This window comes from Lithobates pipiens, unplaced genomic scaffold, assembly GCF_037356315.1.
Source record: "Lithobates pipiens isolate NorthernLeopardFrog02 unplaced genomic scaffold, aLitPip1_a1.2 Scaffold_18, whole genome shotgun sequence".
NCBI classification, from domain to species: domain Eukaryota; kingdom Metazoa; phylum Chordata; class Amphibia; order Anura; family Ranidae; genus Lithobates; species Lithobates pipiens.
Window position 1 is genome coordinate 506,515,038 of NW_027507758.1, and position 23,914 is coordinate 506,538,951.

Below are 23,914 nucleotides of genomic sequence, written 5' to 3' on the forward strand. Positions count from 1 at the left end.
ATCATCCACATACAGAAATAAAAGGGTCAATGAAAATTAAACAGTGTGTGTTTAGTATTACTTGCAGACTCAAACACCAACAAAAACCTGCCCGAAGTTCTAATCCCTCCCCACTCTATCCATATGACTGGTCATATGGATAGATCTGTAGAGATCATTCCCTTTGGTAATAATGTAGGATGAATTGGGAACTGTACAAGGATTAGCTTGTGAAAAAAAAAACACCATAAATTGAATTTTCACTTTATTTAAATACTTAGAATTTTATAAACATTTAATTTCATATATTTTACAGTTTTTTTAATCTCTCTGAATATACATACACATAAATATAAATATACTTTAATATTGTTGTAACCATTTTGTGCAATGTAACATTTCCAGTACCCTTGTAGCCCAAATCTGTGCTTTTTTTTTTTTTTGCAGAGTTAATTTAACATAACATAATTAGCAGGGAAAATTCCCAGCTCTCCTTTCAACCTGCCCTCCCACCAGTCGTACTGAGAGTCGGTCTTTGTCACGATTGTTATCTTTTCACCAGCTTGGAACGTCAGGTCTCCTGGCTGTAATCCTTCAAATGGGTAGATTGTAGTGGCGGTAATGCCTTCTCCTTTTGAGCTGCCTGAGGAACATAAGATATAAAAAACAATTAAAAGATCTGGAGACAAGATCATCTAAATGTTTACACTGAACTCTGGGCACATATAAAAAGCAATAATTATTTCAGGTATTCATTATTATTGCAGGTACTATATATATATATATATATATATATATATATGTATATATATATATATATATATATAAAGCACTACGTAAATTGATGGCGCTATATATATATATATATATATATATATATATATATATATATATATATATATTGTACGTTCATATCAATCCCTATCCTCAAGGAGCTTATTCATTAAAATATAATTAGTCCTGTAAATTCCTTAATCACTTAATCCCCGGAAGATTTGCCCCCTTTAATGACCAGGCCATTTTTGCGATACTGCACTGTGTCGCTTTAACTGACAAATGCGCGGTCCTGCAACGCTGTACACAAACCAAAAAATTTTTTTCACACAAATAGAGCTTTCTTTTAGTGGTATTTGATCACCTCTGTGTTTTTTGTTTTTTTTTGCGCTATAAACAAAAAAATAGTGACAATTTTGAAAAAATAAATTTTTTTTTTACTCTTTGCTATTTAATATCCCCCATAAACCTAAAAAGAAACAAATTTATTTATCAGTTTAGGCCAATATGTATTCTTCTACATATTTTTGGTAACAAAAATAAATAAACATAAATCTCAATAAGCATATATTGATTGGTTTGCACAAAAGTAATAGCGTCCACAAAATAGGGGATATATTTATGCCATTTATTTACTAGTAATGGCAGTGATCAGCGATTTTTTTTTTTAGTGGGGCTGCGACATTGCGGTGGACAGATCAGACACTTTTGACGGGTCCATTGACATTTATACAGCAATCAGAGCTAAAAATAGCCACTGATTACTGTATTAATGTCACTGGCAGAGAAAGGGTTAACGTTAACACTGGGGGGCGATCAAGGGGTTAAGTGTTCCCTAGGGAGGTGTTTCTAACTGTGGGGAGAGTGGACTGACTGGGAGTAGAGAGAGATCGCTGTTCCTGATGACTAGGAACACCAGATCTCTCTCTTCTCCCCTGTCAGCATGGGTATCTGGCTCTCTGAAGATCAATCAGCTTCTACGTTGTGCCAGCAGTGCGCGTGTACCCTATACCACTTAAAGCAGCTGCCGTACAGCTAAGGCGATTTGTGCAGAGGAGCCAAGCTGCTACTGTATAACAATGGTGGCTGGTCTGCAAATAGTTAAAGCATAACTTCACTCCCTCAGTCAACATTGACTATCTTTAATCCTCATGCTGCTAGCATTGGTAAATATATAGGAAAGTATATCATAGTTATTTGTTTTAACCACTTCTACCCCAGAAGGTTTAACCCCCTTAATGACCAGGCCATTTTTTGTGATATGGCAGTGTTATTTTAACTGAGAATTACGCGGTCGTGCAACGTTGTACCCAAACAAAATAGATTTTTTTTTTTTTTTCAACAAATAGAGCTTTCTTTTTGTAGTATTTGATCACCTCTGTTTTTTTTTTTTTGTTTTTTTTTGCGCTATAAACAAAAAAAGTGCGATGATTTTGAAAAAAAACAACAATATTTTTGTTACCTACTGCTATAAAACATACCCAATAAAAATATGTAAAAAAAATCGAATTTCTTCATCAATTTAGGCCAATATGTATTCCACTACATATTTTTGGTAAAAAAATGCCAATAAGCATATATTGATTGGCTTTCACAAAAGTTATCATGTCTACAAACTGTGGGATATTTTTATGGCATTTTCATTTTTAATAGTAATGGTGGTAATAAGCGATTTTTAGCAGGACTGCGTCACTTTTTGGGGACCAGTGACACCAATACAGTGATCAGTGCTAAAAAAAAATGCACTGTCACTGTATAAATGACACTGGCAGGGAAGGGGTTAACATCAGGGGCAATCAAAGGGTTAAATGTCTTCCCTGGGTGTGCTTTCTTACTGTGTGGGGAATGGACTGACTGCAGGAAGAGAATTAGCAGGAACACAAGATCTCTCTCTCTCCCTGTCTGATAAAACGATGGTCTGCCTTGTTTACATAGGCAGACAGCCATTCTGTCTCTCCTCCGAACAATTACGGGTGGCCAGCGGCCATCGTGTCCAATCATGTCAGGAGTGGGTCACCGGCAGAGTGCGCACCCCAGACCCGGAAGGCGTGAGCGCTGTACAGGTAAGTTGTTTCATGCAGCTAGGCAGCCCTGCCGCAATATATGTGCAACGGGCGGTCCAGAAGTAGTTAAACTTTTTTCTTTATATTTCCTGCTTTCCATGCCTAGGCAAATGATGTCATACATTCCAGGAGTCTTCCGAAGGAAAGGAGGGGGTTTTCTTAGCTAAGCACAACCTCCTGTCTCTATGCCTGAGCTAAGGGCAGATATATCCCAGGAAGTAAATGCTACATGAGTCATCTGCCCTTGCTCAAGATGGCCATGGGATTTATTAGAAAGATAAAGCATAGAGACATAGGTGGATGGATGAGTTTGCTTTGAATATTAAAAATTCATTAAACAGCATTTTTGGTTTGTGGTGCTCAGGGCAGTGAAGTCCTGCTTTAGACCTGGCTGAAACTGCCGTGACTTGTCATGCGGCTTGAATGTTCAAAGTCGCATGATAAGTCATGATCAGAGAAGCCTATCCTGCCTCCATCTAACAACTGCACTATTTTTTCCATTAGCTCACCCCCCACATCTATTATGCCCCGTACACACAGTCTGACGGAAAAGTTCTGATCGCATTATATTGTTGTAAAATGCGATCGTGTGTGGGCTTTATCGGACTTTTTCCATCGGAAATTCCGAAGGAAAAAATTTGAGAGCAGGATCTCAAATTTTCCAACAACAAAATCCGATCAGACTTTTTCCAATCGTTTGTAGAGGAATCCGATCAGACAAAGTGCCACGCATGCTCAGATCAAATTACGAGACCAAAGCTATTGGCTACTAGCCTCAACGTAGTCCCGTCGTAATGAACGAACGTCATCACATTCTGAACTATCGGATTTCTTGACCACAATCTGCTGCCCAACTTCATTGCAGAAAGCAAATTGGTCAAGTGAGGGTGACATTAGGTGATCATATAACAGAAGGACGCGGAATTGTCTTCCACAAAGGCCCCCAACAGAATCTTAGGGACTGAACGATTGTCAGAGGTTGGAAATGTGAAACCGAAGAATGAAACTACTTCCTGCCAGCATCTTTACTAGATTAACAGAACTAGAACATTAAGTACAGCCTTGTTTTCTGAGAAGATTCCCAGCAAACATTCCAATGCTAGTTCTGTATGGATTTTGCAGAAACACAGTTTGATTGACAGGTCTTCATGTATCAGTAGACGGGATTGCTCCTGCACCTGACAGCAGCTGCAGATAATTTGGAACATGTGCGCCATACCTGACAAGTATATTTTTGTATGAGCCAGCTTGGTATTTACAAAAGATTATGCAGATTATGCATTTGTGGAATTCAGTGTTTGTGGACTGGAAAGGATTTTAGGTGAAGCACCAATACCAACAAACAAACCGTTAAAAGGCATTGATAATGGTTGGGGCCACATACACTATGAATTTTAACAGTAGAATTCAGTGCACAATCCTTCTAGCATTCACACACACCTCTGAACACATTTTCTCATCTTTTCACGCTTGTGTTCACATTTGCACATCTCTTCACACTTACACACAGATTTTCCTTTCCTGCTACAGATGCCAAAAGAATTTGGAAGAGTATATTTAGAAAAATGTGGTCAAGATATATCAATTTGTTGTCATAAACTGAACCACCCTAAACAGCTGTGAAGGTCAGTGGGAATACACTACATGATTACATTAAATGACAGTTATTTATCCAAAACCCTCCATCATGTATCAGTCAGTAAACAAAAAGCAATGGAGTGATGAACTTTATGGAAACCAATCAGAAATGCCTTCCCTGGTAAGGCTTCAGTAAACTGCAAGTACTATGAGTTCAGGGCCGTTTTTAATATTGATTGGACCCTGGGCAAATGTTTTCTTGGGCCCCCCCCCCACACATACATACAATTTCGTTCTCCACCTGCTCTGAGGCATACAATAAATAGCAGCTAGACTTAAAATCAGTTTACTGTATCAGATCACTCAGCGATTGCGATTGGTTGCCAGAGGTTACAGTGTATCATTACCGCTTACTAACTGGTTGCTAGAGGTTACAGCACACATTACGGCTCACTAATTAGTTGATAGCTGTTACAGAACATTATTTCTGCTTGTCGCTTGGTTGCTAGAGATTACTGTACAGTAATACTGCTCACTGATTGGTTGCTAGAGGTTACAGCACAGCTCTTCACTGCAGGGGGCATGATATACATATGAATGCCACCTTTATTTACATATCTATGCTGCCGGATGCAGCTCTTTACATATGGATGCCAGTAATTTACATGTAAACACAGGGTCTGCAGGTGAGTCATCTGTACACAACAATAGGACAGAGCTGGGCAGCATCAGTAGCAGCATTTTACACTGAGATATCAGGACACAGCAAGGGACTAAAACTTCAAGGAACAAGGGTATTTAAACTGGGATAGTTGGCAATTATGAGGCAGCTGCTTTGGGCCCCACAACAATGACAGGGCCCAGGGCAGCTGCCCCTTTTGCCCTGCCTTAAAGGCGGCCCTGTATGAGTTACTTCATTTTGCACATTATAATGAGGATGTGAAGTGCCACTTGGGGAGTGGTAAGGAGGTGATACTAAATTAGATTAAAAAGACATACATATATAATGGGTTTAAAGGAGTTGTAAAGACTCATGGTTTTTCAGCTTAATACATTCTATGCGTTCTGCCCCCAGAACCCCCCTTTTTCTTACCTGAACCTGATCGTTCCAGCAATGACAACAAGCCCAGCAGCTCCAGCCGCTGTCTCAGGTCCTCATTAGATAGACTGATAGCAGCGGGAGCCATTGGTCTATCAGTCTATCTAATGAGGGTCCGAGACAGTGGTTGGAGCTGCGTCCAAAGTAAATCAAATCCAGTGACACAGGAGCCAGGGGCGGGGCCATGTCCTGCTGTCTGTGTCAATGGATGCTGCAGTGGGACTTGTGAGTGCCCCCACACCAGTGCCCCCATGGAAAGCGGCTCTGTGTGGGGGTACCCGATAAAGAGGAGGAGCCAGGAGCACCGCTGGGGCACAGAAAAGAAGGATCAGGGCTGCTCTGTGCAAAACTGCTGCAGAGAGCAGGTAAGCATAACACACACACACACACATATATATATATATATATATATACACACACACACACACACATGCAGTGTGTGTGTATGTGTATGTGTGTGTGTATATATATATATATATATATATATATATATACGCGCAATCGCGGGCACAGGAGGTAGAACAGGGACGTGTATGTGTAACACAAATCCCTGTTCTTTGAGGAGAGGAGAGGAAGATCATGAGTTCCTAATAGCTAGGAACCACGATCTGTCATCTTCTATAGTGAGTCCCATCCCCCCACAGTTAGGGAACACAGTCAACCCCTTGGTTGCTCCCTAGTGTTAACCTCTTCCCTGACAGTGACATTCATACAGTAATCAGTGCATTTTATAGCACTGATCGCTGTGCTATATACTGATTGTCCCAAAAATGTGTGAAAAGTGTCTGATGTGTCCACCATAATGTTGTCCCGAAAAAAAATCGCAGATCACCTCCATTACTAGTAAAAAAATAATAATAATAAAAAATGCCATAAATCTATCCCCTATTTTGTAGACGCTATAACTTTTGTGCAAACCAATCAATATAGACTTATTGCAATTTTTAGTACCAAAAATATGTAGAAGCATAAATATCGTCCTAAACTGAGGAAAAAATTTGCTTTTTTTTTAAAAAAAATTGGGGATATTTTTAATAGCAAAAAGTACAAAATATTGTGTTTTTTTTTTTTTCAAAATTGCCGCTTTTTTTGTTTATAGCACAAAAAATAAAAACCGCAAAGATGATCAAATACCACCAAAAGAAAGCTCTATTAGTGGGAAAAAAAAAGAACGTCAATTTTGTTTGGGTACAGCATCGCACAACCACGCAATTGTCAGTTAAAGCGATGCAGTGCTGTATTGCAAAAAATGGCCTGGTCATTGAGCAGCCAAATCTTCCGTGGCTGAAGTACTTAATGACAAGGCCATTTTTTGCCATACCGCACTGTGTCGCTTTAACTGCCAATTGCATGGCCGTGTGACGTTGTACCCAAACAAAATTGATGTCCTTTTTTTCCCACAAATAGAGCTTTCTTTTGGTGGTATTTGATTACCTCTGCGGTTTTTATTTTTTGCGCTATAAACAAAAAAAGAGCGACAATTTTGAAAAATACCCAATATTTTTAACTTTTTGCTATAATAAATTTCCCCAAAAAAATAATTTATTCATCAGTTTAGGCCAATATGTATTCTACATATTTTTGTTAAAAAAAAAAGAAATCGCAACAAACATATATTGATTGGTTTGTGCAAAAGTTATAGCATCTACAAAATAAGGGATAGATTTGTGCCATTTTTATTTTTTTTACTAGCAATCGTGGCGATCTGCGACATTGCAGCAGGCAGATCGGACACTTTTGACACATTTTTGGGACCATTGACATTTATACAGTGATCAGTGCTATAAAAATGCAGGATTGTGTACATATTTAATATGTCACACATTTTGAGTGAAAGGATTGGAAAAAAAACTGTTCACACAGTCTTGCAAAAGTTACACAACCTAAACATGGATTATATTTTTTTAAATGTGCATTTTTATGCCTCATTAGCTTAAGATGACTCATTATTATTATAATAGCCATTGCGGTTAGGTTTCTTGAAATGAATCTCAGAACGAGTGCTCAACAAATTTCAAGTAGTACAGTGAGATGAAAAAAATAAAAACCATCAGAGGAATAGGTTCTACTAGCTCCACCATAGCCACATGAAAATATTTTAGGTCTGTGTATTATAAATATATTTTGATAGGTACATTTTCATGAATTTTGTCACTACTTAAACATTCTGTTTATTTATATATAGCTCAGTGATGTTCTTTGTTATAAGGAAGGAGATGACATTTTTGCTCAACATATGGTGATTCCAATAACAAGATATTGTTATTCAATTACCCTTATAATATGGTAGTTTATACTAGGTGGTGTCTTCCTTATATTCCATTAATAGTTTAACCCACTATCACTATAGAACTTCTTTGTTACTGTCTTGGGGTGAGGAAACACGGTCCATCCCAAAAGCTCCTGTGCCTGACCAAAGGAGAGGGGTGCTATATGATTGCACATTGGTGTGAAATTGTAATTGTTTCACAGGATGTGTATAGATTAAAAAATCTGCTAAGAAATATCACTAATGTTAAAATGGATGAAATCTATGTTTGAGCAGAGTTGTAAAAATGGTGATTGTAATCTGGTATGTTATAATAGATGGCTATTCCACTGAGACTCCTGAAGAAGCGGCCATATTGAGCTGTGAAACGCATTGGTTAAAGACCATCCCCATATCACTGAAAAACCTGTATCTGACATTTCAATAATGCATGAGTTATGATTTATTTTAGTTATGTGTGTAGGCAGTGACAATGAGGTTAGATGGTATACAAAATGATTTAAAATTACAATAATAGGACCATGCTTTTTAATGAGTTCTTGTGTTTTATTGAAAATTAGATATAGCTGCTTTTATGGGTATTTAATTAAACAATGAATGTTTTTAAACAAATCAGAATTTCTCTGTGCGGTGCCTTAAAAATCTTTGTCTTCTCTTGGTTAGTATATGGTGTTTGTTCTCATGTACCACAGTAGTTAATGCTCTTGTAGAGCTTGGGTCCTGGGTCCAGTACCCTTTTGGTACACTATCTGTATGGAGTTTATATGATCTCATCATGGGATTTACTGCCACAAACCAAGCACATACTTGTAGGTTAAATTAAATTTGGTCCATCAAAGCCTGTACTGAGAATGGAAATAGGTTTGGCTTAAAGCTACCAACCTGGCTCCAAAAAAAGAGACAAGTCATAGGAGCTGCTGTGCTACAAGCCCAGTAAGACAAGATGGCCCTAAGACTCTTACAAGAATAACAATGATAATACACAATGGAAATATTAGCTGCATGCCTATAAATATCCGTTTGCATAAGAATCTATTTACACATATATAAACTGAAAGCTTGTTGCTGTTTGTCTTGGCAGATCTACTTCTGGCCAAAATGTATTGGTTATGCTTCATTTTGTTACAGTGAAAGTACAAGATCAGACTATGCAGGGAATGCCATTAATCATTCCGCTATGTCTGGGGTGTTTGATCAGTGCCGTAACAGTGCTTTTGTTTATAAATTTGGAATTTGTGAACTGTTCTTGGAAAGTGTACACAGTATTTATTTTTATTTTTTTTGTTCTTGTAGACATTTTACTGACAGCAGTGACCTTAGAAACAACTGAGTGCAACCTCCTGAGAACAAAGCCAACCTCCCGTAGAAAGGTGTCTTGGCAAACATCCTAACATTTTTTACAGTGCTATCTTGTGAAAGACTATACAGTCTTTATTAGACACACATAAGTAGCGATGTGCTTATTTAAAGGGTCAGTCTATCCAAAACAGATTATTCAGGTACATGTCTGCTACTGGTAGTTAATAGGGCTATCGTTATGTATTGTGAAACAGTTTGGCAGGGACAGTAAAACTGCATAATAGCTAGGCAGGTAGGCAGACTGTGGGGCTTCAACACAGGAAGACAATGGGGTGGTTTCATTTAAGGGCATCTAGCTAAAACTTTTAAATATAAAAAATATGGGAGGGGCAATTGCTGAGCCAATCATAAGGTCAGATATCATCTGAAAGTTTCTGCCCTGCTGACTGCCACTGGTTTGTTACCTGCTGCATGTGCAGTGTGGTCAGGCATAAGGTCTATTTCAGACCAGTGGTGAAAACCGCCTACTGAGTCATGAGCGGGCACTGAACTTTAATGTGAGAGTGAAAAAGCCCTTAGACTGCTGGCAAAGGTCTACATGCACAATGTTAATGAATAAGATTACATTTTCAAATTTCTTGCATAAGCCCCATTATGACTGGTTCCTTTTAAGCATCAGATTTTGGTGCTATGATGGGACAATTATGAATCTCATAAAAAGTAATTCTAACATTAACAGAGGGGACTCATAGGTAAAAATATTGAGAAAATTTATCAAAACCAGTTATATTAATAAAATTCCATTTCTTTTCAAGAGAAGGTTAAAAAGTTAGAAAGATATCAGATGGGATGCTAAAAGATAGTATATAGACAGTACCAATATTACTTCTGTAGTATATCTGAAGAGTCATTATTGTTCTCAATTCCATCTATTGGTACAGGCTTCATAATGTGGCATGTTTTTTTTCTTTAGCACAACCTTTATAATAAGAATAACTATGTTAAAATGTATTACAACTGTATAAAGTAGGGAGCCACTTCTAGACTTTTTATTATAGGCCCAAACAACATATGGTTACCAAAAACAGAAAACCTAATTAGAGGAACGTCTTCACAATCAGCAGCAGGGTTTTGTAGGCAGTTACAAGTGTGTGCAAGCATATCTAAGGTCCTGCACTGCACTTTATACTTGCAGAAATGTGTTTCTTCACAAGCTTGCACTCCAGAATATATTCAGTTAACCAAAAGGTTTTGCCTACATGTTTACTTTTCTTACTGCTATTTATGGATAAGACTGTACAACACATTACTGATAATTTGATTGCATAATATTTTATTTGTAATTATGATTTTGATTACAGTTTGCTGCAGTCATTGTACTTATTCACTAATTTATATGCAGTGAGGTTGTTAAGTCTACTGTTAAGATTCATATTTTGATTTGGGCTAATTGTGTCCTGAAGCCATAAGCTGTATGCACATGACTAGAGCTAAGTGACAACATTATCATCTCACACAAGATGGTGCTAAAGTGCCACTTTTGTTGCCAGTGGTTTAGGACATTAATGGCTGTGTGTTGAGTTATTTTGAGGGGACAGCAAATTAACACTGTTATACAAGCTGTACACTCACTACTTTACATTGTAGCAAAGTGTAATTTCTTCATAGTTGTCACATGAAAAGATAGAATAAAATATTTACAAAAATGTGAGGCGTGTACTCAATTTTGTGAGATAGTGTACATATAACATATATTTCATACAATGTAAATATATACTATTGATTATTAATCTAAATGAACCAGTAGACTTCTATTGTTTGGTGCCTGCCTAACTTTAACAAAGATGTTAATATGTTATAACTGGCCAAATTATCATAGTGCAGCTTAGCATACAACATATCGCTTTTAGGTTTGGGACCTTTACTGACATCTATTAATATGGAACGAATATTCATGTCCCTTTCTAAAGAAGATTTTTAAGTAATGTCTGTACACTGTACCGCTGCACATATATGAAAGTAATAGTTACCCCATCATTAATGGATCACACAATCTGGCAATAGCAAGAGCTAGTTACAGTGCCTTGTGAAAGTATTCGGCCCCCTTGAACTTTTCAACCTTTTGCCACATTTCAGGCTTCAAACATAAAGATATAACATTTTAATTTTTTGTGAAGAATCACCAACAAGTGGCACACAATTGTGAAGTGAAACGAAATCTATTGGATATTTTAAACTTTTTTTAGCGAATAAAAAACTGAAAAGTGGTGCGTGCAAAATTATTCGGCCCCTTTACTTTCAGTGCAGCAAACTCACTCCAGAAGTTCAGCGAGGATCTCTGAATGATCCAATGTTGTCCTAAATGACTGATGGTGATAAATAGAATCCACCTGTGTGTAATCAAGTCTCTGTATAAATGCACCTGCTCTGTGATAGTCTCAGGGTTCTGTTGAAAGCGCAGAGAGCATCATGAAGACCAAGGAACACACCAGGCAGGTCCGTAATACTGTTGTGGAGAAGTTTAAAGCCGGATTTGGATACAAAAAGATTTCCGAAGCTTTAAATATCCCAAGGAGCACTGTGCAAGCGATCATTTTGAAATGGAAGGAGTATCACACACTGCAAATCTACCAAGACCTGGCCATCCCTCTAAACTTTCAGCTCAGACAAGAAGACTGATCAGAGATGCAGCCAAGAGGCCCATGATCACTCTGGATGAACTGCAGAGAACTACAGCTGAGGTGGGAGAATCTATCCATAGGACAACAATCAGTCGTCCACTGCACAAATCTGGCCTTTATGGAAGAGTGGCAAGAAGAAAGCCATTTCTCAAAGATATCCATAAAAAGTCTCGTCTAAAGTTTGCCACCTGGGAGACACACCAAACATGTGGAAGAAGGTGCTCTGGTCAGATGAAACCAAAATCGAACTTTTTGCCCACAATGCAAAATGATATGTTTGGCGTAAAAGCAACACAGCTCATCACCCTCAACACACCATCCCCACTGTCAAACATGGTGGTGGCAGCATCATGGTTTGGGCCTGCTTTTCTTCAGCAGGGAAGATGGTTAAAATTGAGGGGAAGATGGATGCAGCCAAATACAGGACCATTCTGGGTGAAAACCTGTTGGAGTCTGCAAAAGACCTGAAACTGGGACGGAGATTTATCTTCCAACAAGACAATGATCTCAAACATACAGCAAAATCTACAAAGGAATGGTTCACAAATAAACGTATCCAGGTGTTAGAATGGCCAAGTCAAAGTCCAGACCTGATTCCAATCGAGAATCTGTGGAAAGAGCTGAAAACTGCTGTTCACAAACGCTCTCCATCCAACCTCACTGAGCTCGAGTTGTTTTGCAAGGAAGAATGGGCAAGAATTTCAGTCTCTTAAAGTGCAAAACTGATAGAGACATACCCCAAGCGACTTGCAGCTGTAATTGCAGCAAAAGGTGGCTCTACAAAGTATTAACGCAAGGGGGCCGAATAATTTTTCCCCGTCTTTTATATGCAGCTCACTGCACTGCACTCCTGGCTTTACTGCCAGTCTGAGAGCAGCTATGAATGATGACCCTAGCTCAGGGTGCATTTTGGGCCTGCATGCAGTTTGCAATGGCAGGGAAATTGCACAGGTTGCCTCACAAAGATGTTGTGCAAAATTCGAAGCCCTATTAAGGTGGCTACAGCAGAAAGTATGCTGCAAATATCCACTCAAGCAACACCCATAATGATAGAATGTAAATCACTCGTTGATGAAGGATGGCAGAGACCTCATCAGGAGACCAGTTTACAGTACAGGTTCTCTAAGCTTTATCCATATAAGATGGCTGATGTTTGTTTATGCACTGCACTTCCAGGGGTGGATGCTGCCTTCTAGCGTCTGGCGCATCAAGCGTCTTTGCCTTTTTACAACAGTTGCCTTCAGAGATCTTATGGATGAGAAAATGGACTTGTTGACACCATATGCAGTCCATTGCATTTTATTTTCTATTCTGCATCAAGAACGCATGGATAGTGTTTAACTTGTATTCCAATTACCTAGTTCACACCAGTGCTGCACATTCTGGTGCAGTCGCCAAAGTAGAATGTTTTTGTATGGAACACATCTGGAAAGTGGCAAAACTCATTGAGAATGCATTAGAATGCATCAAAAATACTCATGCATAAACACATCTGGATCGTAGAAATTGTGGTGATCTGGCCAACAGGCTTGTACAGAATCTATACAGTGACATTATTTTTACCTGTTAACCAGCAATGGTGCTAACTTCAATATATAATCTTTAGAAATGGTATTACATTCAACACTGGAAACTGCAAGATTTGGCACAGATTATGGAAGAATTGAACCTGACAACAGACTTTTGGTTTAGGCTTTTGATAGACCTAGCCCAAGTGCTGCCACACTCAGTCACTGCTATGAGAGCATTGTGGTTACGCCACTGAAGGGCAGGCGGAACTTCTACACAAGCCTTGAACATTTCCTATAATGAGAGGTTATGGTTTGACCAAAAGATAGAAATGTCTGGGCTGAGGCCAAAGACTAATAAGAGAAAGCAAGCAACCATCTTTTACTCAAGCCTATTGAACTTCAGAAGGTGCAGGACAGGTTGCAGATTTAACAGATCACACTGGAGGTGCCTCAAAGTTACTTTTTACTTGAAATCAAGTCCAGGGCAAGTTGCTAAGATGGCTGGAAAGTCTTTCTTTTGAAGGTGTGTCCAACCAGTCTCTCCCAGTTGGGGCGAGGGGGCCTGAGTGAAGTTGATGGTCGTAGCCTCCTTCTGGAGGGCTTGGACAACAATCAAAGACGAGTGGTTCCACAAGACAGTTAGGTGGGAGTACAATGGAGAATTCCAAAGTTGACGACTGAATCCATTTAATGTATGACCAACAGATCTCATAAGAGAAATTTTTGCAAGATTAGGTATAAGAATTTATACTGCTACAAGGCCATCAGGCCAGTGATGCCGAAAACATGAGAATCATCTGGGGACTTTTCCCCCCAGTTTTTCTAGTACCTAAGGCAGGAGCCCTCTGGCAGGTGTCACTTTGAATGAATCAAATGTGTTCATACACACCAAGAGGTTCAAGATGGAGTCCATGCAGACAGTCACAGGGACAGTTCAGCAGGAGGACCAGTTGGTATCAATCGACCTGCTGACTCATACTTCCATGTACCAATCAATGTCGAGCACCAGAGGCATGTGAGATTTGCCGTGGCCAGATGTCACTTCCAGTTCAAGTGTCTGCCTTTTACAGAATTGGCACAGCCCCAAGAATTTTTTTGAAGATTTTGTTGGCAGCGGTGGTAGCTTGGGCCAGGTAACACATGAGGGTGTTTCAATTTGCCTTCTTTAGTCTATGAGCTGGGCTGTCTATGTTCAGCAAGAATTGGAATTTCGGATTTCTGACATCGCCACTGAGTCTTTCGGAGCATGCTTCTCAGACTAGGAGATAGGATGATTCAGTCTCTGGGGTTGGGGGGTCCGCAATCTGAAGAAACAAGTGCAAGGTCATTGAAGCGCAGTGGAGCTTGGACTCCCCAGGTATCTTGAATGGAAGGAAGAATTTTCTTGCATTTAAAGACTTTCAGGATCTTCAAGGGGGCCTGAGTAAGGTTAACAACAAGACAGTAGTAGCCTACATTGCCTGACAAGGGGACACCAAAAGTCTTTTCCTGTTACATCTTCCAAAGGAAATTTTCATGGGGCAAAGAACCACTTACAGTCAGTTAAGGTTGGTCTTCTTGCAAGGGAAGCAAAATGAACTATTGATTCGGTTAGGCAGAATATTTTTCAACAAATGCCTCAAACCAATATTGGCCCTATGGGGCTTTCCAGTAGTAGTTCTCAGGGAAACTTCACTGAGCATGCAGCTTCTGATATTTACAATAGGATACCAATGCAAAGACTCCGTCATACAAAATAAGTTCACAGTGCCATGAAATTTTCTGTTTGATCTTTGTCTCTCTCCGATGTCCTTGAATATAAAAGGTGCTTCTGAAAATTTGGACAGAACAGGTCCTTTCCACCTACTGAGAAGGCCTTGGCTTTCACTACTCCCCTAGATGTCATCAGCACCATCAAACCTGTTTCTGGTCAAATTAAATCTTTTATGGCAAAGTCAGGGACAGCCCCCCAATCCAATGAGACTACTTTTAGTATCCTGGCTATGGAATAGGTTAGACTAGAGGTGCAGGGATTCTCATCGGAGTTGGTTCAGTCCTTGGTGACCAGAAGATCATCCATGAACTACATATCAGAGGATATGAAAGAAGTTTTGCTTTGTTTACTCAGCAAAAGCTCCTGTGTTCTCCTGCGTTCCCTGCTCTAGCCAATATCCTTGACATTTTACAGTCAACGCCAGAGGTTGGTCTGGCATACAACTCCATATTAGGTACAGATCTCTATCTTTCACAGGCTGCCGATGGGTGCAAAAACCAGTGACCAGATGCTTCTTGCAGATGACAATCTATATATGACCTTGAGAGAAACCCTTATTCCCTCTGTGAGACTTAGGCTTGGATCTGAAAGCAACTTTGCTCCAATGGTTTAATTTCCATCAAAGTACCTCACTGTAAAACTAGTTCTTCTAATGGCAACTACTTCAGACAAAAGGATGTTGAAGGTTGCAAGACTTTCCTACAAGGGCCCTTTGGTGTCTTTTTTCTTTTCTTTTTTTTTTACCAGAGATAGGGATACCACGTATATCTCTAAAGTTTAATTTTAAAGTGGTATCCAGTTTACAGCAAAACTGGGAAGTAGTCCCTCTGAGTTTCCACACAAAAGTCACTGAGTGCACAGCAGGAAGACTTCAGTTCCATACACATGGTCAAATTACTAACAGTGTACTTGGTCAAAAGAGGAAAGTGGACAATCTTTTCATTTAACCATCAGGCCCTCAAGTGTCAACCACTCTTGGGTTACCAGGGTGATTATATTGGCATGCAGGAAGTAGGCCATTCTGCTCTTAAACAATTGCAAGTTTATTTGACTAGAGGGGTGGCAGCCTTTGGGACAGTTATGTCAGAATTGATTGGAAGATATAGGTAAGGGCTAGCTTGAAGGTCTTGTGTGACCTTCATTTAACCTTACAAACCACTATGTGTGGTTTGCAAGTTTGGGACAAGAGAGGTCAATTCTTTTTGACTTTAGCAGATTTTCTTTGATTGTCAGTGTATCTTTTCATTTGTTCTCTCACACACATTTATTCAGCTATGGTATATCCCGTTGTGTGCTGACGTGAGGTGGGCAAGGTGGGCAAGGAAAACAGAAAATTGTTATAAAATACTTTAATTTTCCTTTCCTGGCCCATCCTCACATCAGCACAGGACTCCCTCCCTATTGGCCTGTCGCAGACTAGGTTATCGAACAACTTAGTTGGGAGAGGGGCTGCCTTTATTTAGCTAGGAACAGGTGGTCATATGGGGCTCCAGAGGAGGTGTTAACCCATTGTGTGCTGACGTGAGGATGGGCTGGGAAAGAAAAATATGGTAAGTATTTGATAACAATTTTCTGTTATATGGAGCATGGTCCAATTTGCTTCAGTGGGAGGAAAAAAAATCCTTCCTGATTCCCTGGCAATCAGATATTCCCTGGATCAACAATCCCTGGTGTTATTACCTATAAAGGTTAATACCCAGTTTTATTTTATGCATTTAGGAATGCATCCAGCTATTTTTTAAAACAATCTACTGAGCTGGCCAGAACTATTAAGTTTCAGACTGCTGTTGGCTTTTTGGATATATTGCTCTGTATTTGAGGATGGATGTGGTTCATGAGCCAGCATGAGTATAATTGTTTGTTTGAGCAAAAAAGGTACATGCACTTTTTGTTTGTAATATAGTGCACCAAAAAATATGGTACAATTAATAGGACCACAATGCATCAAGGTGCAAAACATGCTTTTTCAAGCATTACCACAGTGCAACAGCAGGAACCCAGTCTACCAGAAAAACACAATCAAATAATATCGCTTTATACTATAGGGGTAACCAAAGATGATCATTGTTACATGATTAGCATTGCTACACTGATTTAAACATGTACTACTAAAGTAGTTGAGACTTGACATCATAAGTACATATGCTTTTTTTTTTTTCAGACAAAGGACTTATGATTTTTCTATTTTATTGTTCTGAAGAGGTTAAAGAAAGAAATCAATTCCTCATTTGGATTTGAAGATAGTTGTAGGGATGTTACATGTTAGGTTTTCGGAGGACCATCAATGCAACAGATGGTTGTATGGTTCCTATTAGCTCACCTAATCATATTAATGGCTCGTCTGATTGCTACTAGTAATGGCAATTTATCAATAATCACTACAGTTTTACTGTCTATCTATACCACGTAATTTCAATATTTCACAGAGGGGGGCAGACAACTGAGAATCAATGATTTTCATATGTTAAGATGTTATGAAACCCAGTCAAACATGTTTATATATGGTGGTGATCAAAGGTTACTGTGTAAGGAAAGTATTTTTTTTTCTTACAAATTTACATACTCTTGACTTCTAAACGTCCTTTATCTCCAAAGTCAGCTCAAGGCCTTCTGTTTTGTGCCAAGGTGATCAAATATTTTTATACTTTAGCCCTGTGAGACAGTGCAACATTTTTTGAGATTCCAGCTATTAATTTTCTATAATTTTGTGGCCTGCCTCCTAAAGGTTTCTTTTGGTAGAACCCTATTGAAATATCTGGGAACATCAAACATTCATGTGTTCCCAGATTAGAGCTACAAACTCAGAGACAGGAACTGCCCAAAACATTGTCATTAGAAGGAAATCTACCAAGCACTGGTTCTAGTGGAGAAGCACTCCTCTACCTTCAGCATTGGTGTCAGGGGGGAAAGAAATTCTACCCCTTCCCCAGCATAGTTAACGTACCTGGCTGAAGGATTTCTGTCCTGCACTATTGCACTGCATTCTGACTGGTGACCCCAGTGTTGGTAAAATACAGATGCTGTCAAGCACCAGATCAAACTACAATGCCAGCAGAGATAAGGTGCTATAATGTAAAAAGCACCTGGCTCCAGGACACAGGTCAGGTACGCAGGACCAGGAAATATTACTGTAACTAGGGGATCTGGGAAGGTTGAGGGGTGGGGCACCACATACTCACATATCACTGACTGAAAATCTATGTCTGGAAATTCTCTTTATGGATGCCATAAGCAGCTAATTAGCCCTCACTGCCCACTTCTAGGCTATCTACAATGCATGTAAGTGTTTGTTTTTGAATTTTATACACTGTGGACCTCAGGCAGCAACAGCTCCAAATAGATGTAGCAAGCTAACCACAGCGTAAATCTCTTTTGGCAGAACTCTTTCCTATTTGTCATTCTTTTTTTTTTTATCAAAATGATGTATAGCTAGAGTTAACAAAACAAAAAAAGGAGGGCGCACAGACCTAGTGCATTACTACTGATAGAGCTTTATTCAAATCGACCACAAAGCAAAATGAATACTCACAAACGAGTATTGATAAAAAAGCATAATCAATACAGCAGTGTCCACTTCTCCGAACATCAACAAGCCCGAACCTGATGTCAAGTAAATCGACCGATACCCCAATGCAATTGCTGACGCGTTTCAGGGGAGAACTCCTTTCCTCAGAGCCTGAATGGGCAATGGTGTATACATCATGTTGATGTTCGGAGAAGTGGACACTGCTGTATTGATTATGCTTTTTATCAATACTCGTTTGTGAGTATTCATTTTGCTTTGTGTTCGATTTGAATAAAGCTCTGTCAGTGGTAATGCACTAGGTCGGTGCACCCTCCTTTTTTGTTTTGTTTCCTTTAGCCTTTGAATACCCATCATTCTGAGGAGGGCTGCAAGATGCTAGACACTACCTTGTGAAGCTGATTGCACCACATACTGAGGACCTTGACACCAGAGCGCAGAAGAAATTTTTCCCTTCTTGTGCATATCTAGAGTTGCCACATTTCCAGATGGTGAACCTTGGCACCCCAGATGTTTTGGAACTACATTTCCCATGAGGCTCAACTACACTGCAGAGTGCATGAGCATCATGGAAAATGTAGTTCCAAAACATCTGGGGTGCTAAGGTTCGCCATCACTGTAGAGGAATTGATGGACATTGATTATTCATGTATAGCAGTAACCAACTTTGTGTTCAATGTGATACAAAGTATTACAAAGTCAGAGGTTTTCTGTAGTGTGAGTAAATAAAAAGACTGAACAAAATATGTACTGGTCCACAGCAGCCCTTACACTTACAGAAGAGGCTTTGAGTATATCCAGATTATTTACAAAGTTAAAATAACCTATGTTAAAACCAACATATAACCTATGTAGATTATTGTTGCTTTTATTAACCACATGAGAAAGTTTTCTTACAAGGAATTATTTCAGTATAAGAAAACATTCAGTTCAGCATCAGAACATTATCACACATATACTTCTTTCCTGGAATAGTTTGAATACATTTTTATAAACACCAAAGATGTGAAAATTTAAGTATAACAGCCATATGCACACATGGGAGACAATATAATAAACTAAAAGCGGGGATTGCTCTTTAAGCCTCCTTCTGAGCACACTGGGTGCACTCAGCATAAAAGTACAAATAATTAGGGCTCTGACATACCCCAAACTGTTCCACAAGGTTTTACACACTTTTTTATACAGTATATATATCAAAAAGGCACATGCAGTTCAATATCAGATGTGAGTGGCAAACCAGAATTCCAGATTGACATCAACAATTCCAGAAGTTTGTACTTTCATGCTGACCTATCTTGAATTTTGGAGGCTCCCAATGAGCATATAATAAAAAGATCATAAACAGTGAAAACTGCATGCCACAACAGGGGAATGAGACATTAAGTTTTAAGCCAATCAAGACATTTCTCGTAAAAGCTCATCTTGGGCCTGCCGACGCCCACAACACCCCAGTCTGAAAGTAGCCTAAAGGGTTCATGTTGACTGAACTTGCAGGGTTACGGTGTCTGCACCTAAGGACTCCAGTGTATTTTTTTCTCAGAAAATGCAGAACTGGCTATCTTATTTTGTGAAAAGGGCAAGAGGATACTGGACAAGATAGTTTTGTTTGTAGATGAATGCTAGAAAAGAAGTGTGCACGTTTCTTCAAATTCAGTGTAAGTGGATGGTACGTCTAGTAACTCCTAATAGTGCAGGTGTTTTTTGGGCACTTTGGTGGTTGTATCCAAATGACCAAACCCAGCACACAATGACTTAAGAATCACTCACTTCTATAAAAAAGTAGTTATAGATTGAGATGTTTAGGCTTCAGGCAGCTCCCATCTATTGTTTGGTTAAATAAAAGATGTAAATGTAAGTAATTTTGCCTTCTTTGAATATTTTTAGTTCAAAGTAATATACTGAGAGCTTTCCCCATACAGCTCTTCTCTGATTTCAACAGAAGAACATCACCAGCACATAATCTCTGTGCTATACCCCCCGGGAGTTATGGATGTTCTCGCTGAAGACTTGAGAAGATAATTAAGTAAGGATTGGGTTACAATGGGCTGTAAAGCTGAAATCCTCGTCGTTTTTTTTTTTTTTAGTTAAAGATGTTAGTATTGTGTGTAATAGACTTGCATCAAAACTATGATTCATTTTTCTGCAACTGGAATTTTGTCTGAAAGACGGAGCATTTGAAACAAAAGAGATGTCACAATATCCAGAATCATTATTCTTTCACTAGGTTTAAAATTTCAGACATTCCACAGTAGATTTCAGTTTATAAAAAGAACATTCAAATAGTTACACAGCTAAAAAGTAAAGGTATTCAGATGTAAATGTATAAGAAAATATTTAAAGAGAAACTCTTGCATGCAGTATTCCATGGTGGATGTCTGATTTTCCCACTGAAACTTATCAGATGGAGACAAAGCTGATATATGCAGAAAATGATACAGGATCATGTATGTCTAGCAGCCTTTCAGATTAATGGAGCAAAAGAGAAGAATGCAATTTACCTATTACAGTCACAACACCACACTCCAAAATGTGCAGACCACTAAAACATCAACCTCATTACTTTTAATCCACTGACTTAGAATTCCCCTTTAATGGACAAACTCTCAATCTTTTTCCAGCAGATTACATGGCAGTCCTAGGCTCAATGAAAGTGCTTGAAAGAGTTTGAACTGGTCCAAACTGATATGGAGGACACAGACTCTAGCAATCTGCACCAGATTCCATGTTTATATCATACGACTTTCTTACGAAGACTAGCTGTTAATGCATGGACACAAGGCAATAATCCTGGCGGTGGCTTCGTTAGACCTCTACAAGGCACGCAGGCACCTATTGGACATGCCAATGATGTAAAGGTCATCAACGCTGCAAGTACATTACAAGTAAGGGATGGACACTCCTGAAAGTGATGGTTTCCCAGCAGACATCAGGGAATGAATAGTCTTTGATAGAGTAGTGCAAGCAAAAAGATAAAGGGGGGGGGGGGGGGGGGAGGATAAGGTATAAGAGAAGAATCTGAAACGTAGAGAAAGAGCACAAAAAGTGAGAAACAAAAGACTACAAGTTTAGTTACTAAATCAAGCTTGGCTCTAAAATGTGTCCTCCTTCCCCTGTCGACCCCTCAGGGAAGTTGTTTGCAGAAGGTTGATCCTGGGGAGGCAAGGATTCTACATGGGGAATTAGAAGGCAACTACAGAGTTGGAGAAGCTCTACCCCAGCAAGAATGACTGTATCTAGAGATGCTGTCACCAGAAACTCTATGGGTGATATATCAAATGTGTGTCTGACACAGCTCATTTTCCAACCATAGAAGCAAGAAAGTGGAGGTTCAGCTCTCGGTAATCATATGAAAGGGTGCGTATATATGACACCCACAGAGTTTCTCCCAAAAGTCTCCTGTCTTATAGATAGCGATAGGCCAAAATACTTAAAAGAACAATGTGACGTCAAATAAAAGCAAACTAATGTTAGCACCAGTGGGTGGTAAGTGGGGAGGGAAAGCAGAGGCCTTGCATAGGTGAGGAATTGCACCCCAACTGGAGATGGGTAGATACTCATCCCCTACCAGAGTAGGGCATAGGTTGCCTCTGGGGAGGGACAGGGGAAGACAGCCTCACATTCCCTCACCACCAGCACCCCTCAGTGCCTATAGCAGTAAGTAGCCTGAGTGATGATTAAGGAAGCAAAATGGTCCATCATGGTTGTGATACTAGCAATAAATCCTTCCTCACTCACTAATTGTACAGCCTAGCTGGGCAGCACAGATCAATCTGTTAGCTAGGCCCAAAGGATGCAGGAGTCACGTGGATGAGACTACCAAGCAAGGTGGACATAAACAAAAATGGTAGGAAAAACACTTAAAAGGGCAGCTGAGGCAGAGTCTTTGTGAGATGGAGGAGTTGTGGGATGACCACAGCAGGTCGCTGAAAAGTATTCCCAACATCCTGACTGAGGCAGGGATGGAAATTCAATGCCAAATGTCTGCAGAGGACATTATGAGACCGGATATTTCTTGTCAACAACAACCGGCTAACAGGACCAATAAAGATCAAGGTAAGTGTCAATGTGAACAACTGAAACTTAGAAACAAAAGAAGTTGTTCCAAGAAGCCTTAAAATGTTCAGAAGGCAAAGTAGGCACTAGATGCCTACAGTGTCCTGTAAAGGGGATCCAGTTGTGTTCTCTGCTGGGTGTTATGTTGTGCTGAGGATGAGAAAATTCTCTGAGGATGTAAAGGGGATGTTTTGTGACAACCTCAAGGTGGGACAGTCCAAGACTGAGATATCAGGGATCTCCAGCATGTTAAAGAGATCTGACAGTTGAGTGGAGTTTGGAGTGTGATGGATTGATCGCGCTTGCAAATTATCAGATGGAACAGGTAGCCTCAACTGTATGTTTCACCCGCCTCCTGTATCTTATCCAGCTGCAGTTTTAGATAGCAGTGCATCTGCAGTGTCCTGCTGAATAAGCCTAGGAGAATTTCAAGGGGGAGCCATCATTCCACAGGTCCCAGGTCTCATGCTCTACAGAGAATTCCCTCTTTAATGCTGTAATGGTACACAGGGTATCCTGTAGCCATGAGTTGTAGAGTTGGCCCCTTGATCCTATGCACCCTATCCTGCTGAAGTTCCATGTCAGGGTCTCTGTTTAAGACGATATTCAAGATGGTGGTCACAGTGGAGCGGAAGTCACAGGCATTTGTGGCCTCTGGTAAACCACGCAATTTCAAGTTGTTTCTCCCCCCCCCCCCCCCCCCCATCTCTTTTATCCTGGTGCAGACTCAGGGCATAGAGGTGCTGTCTGTGTGAGGTTACTGTAGCTTCTAAATGAGCCAAGCATTGCTCAAAGGAAGTAAGGCCAGTCTCTAAGGAGTTTACCCACGTTGTCAGGGAGTGAAGTGTAGCTTTCATTACATCCTGTATAACCTGTTACATTGTCTGAAGTAACATTTCCATGTTCCTTTTAATAAGAGTAGATAAAAAAGTTCTAGACTCAGGGTCCACTTGTAAGGTCGGGGGCAAGCTGCTGCTGACTGGGAAACTCTAGTCCCTTATCTGTGTGCATGTATTCTGATCTGAAGGCCATGTCTTTTTTAATCAGATCCTGGGGATGCTCACCTGATAGTGGAGGAAGGGTGTCCTGGAGCTGTAAGCAGTCAGAAATAGATCCAGAGGAGCCATGTGTCTTGGGTACCATGTTGGCTTCTTGCGGCTCGGGAGGTAGAGGCAACACGGTTACTGAAATAATCAGCTATCAAGGAGCTGTGAGTGTTTACGGAGGCTTCTTAACACCCTTGGGCATATTCTGGTGTAGCGGGTGACAAGGAAAGTCCAAAGTGCATGGTGGGTCAGAGGTGAGCTCCAGCAGGATGCAACTTTACTC

General features: G+C 39.8%; 1 protein-coding gene across 1 annotated transcript in view; it reads right to left on the reverse strand.

Moving 5' to 3' along the window:
• Positions 1-227: 227 nt before the first annotated feature.
• Positions 228-23,914, reverse strand: part of SH3YL1 (SH3 and SYLF domain containing 1) — a 273,258-nt gene continuing 249,571 nt past the window's right edge. Inside the window, exon 10 of the mRNA XM_077488694.1 lies at positions 228-622. Coding sequence (XP_077344820.1) covers positions 429-622 — 194 coding nt within the window. The 3' untranslated portion in view covers positions 228-428. The remainder of the gene's footprint in view (positions 623-23,914) is intronic.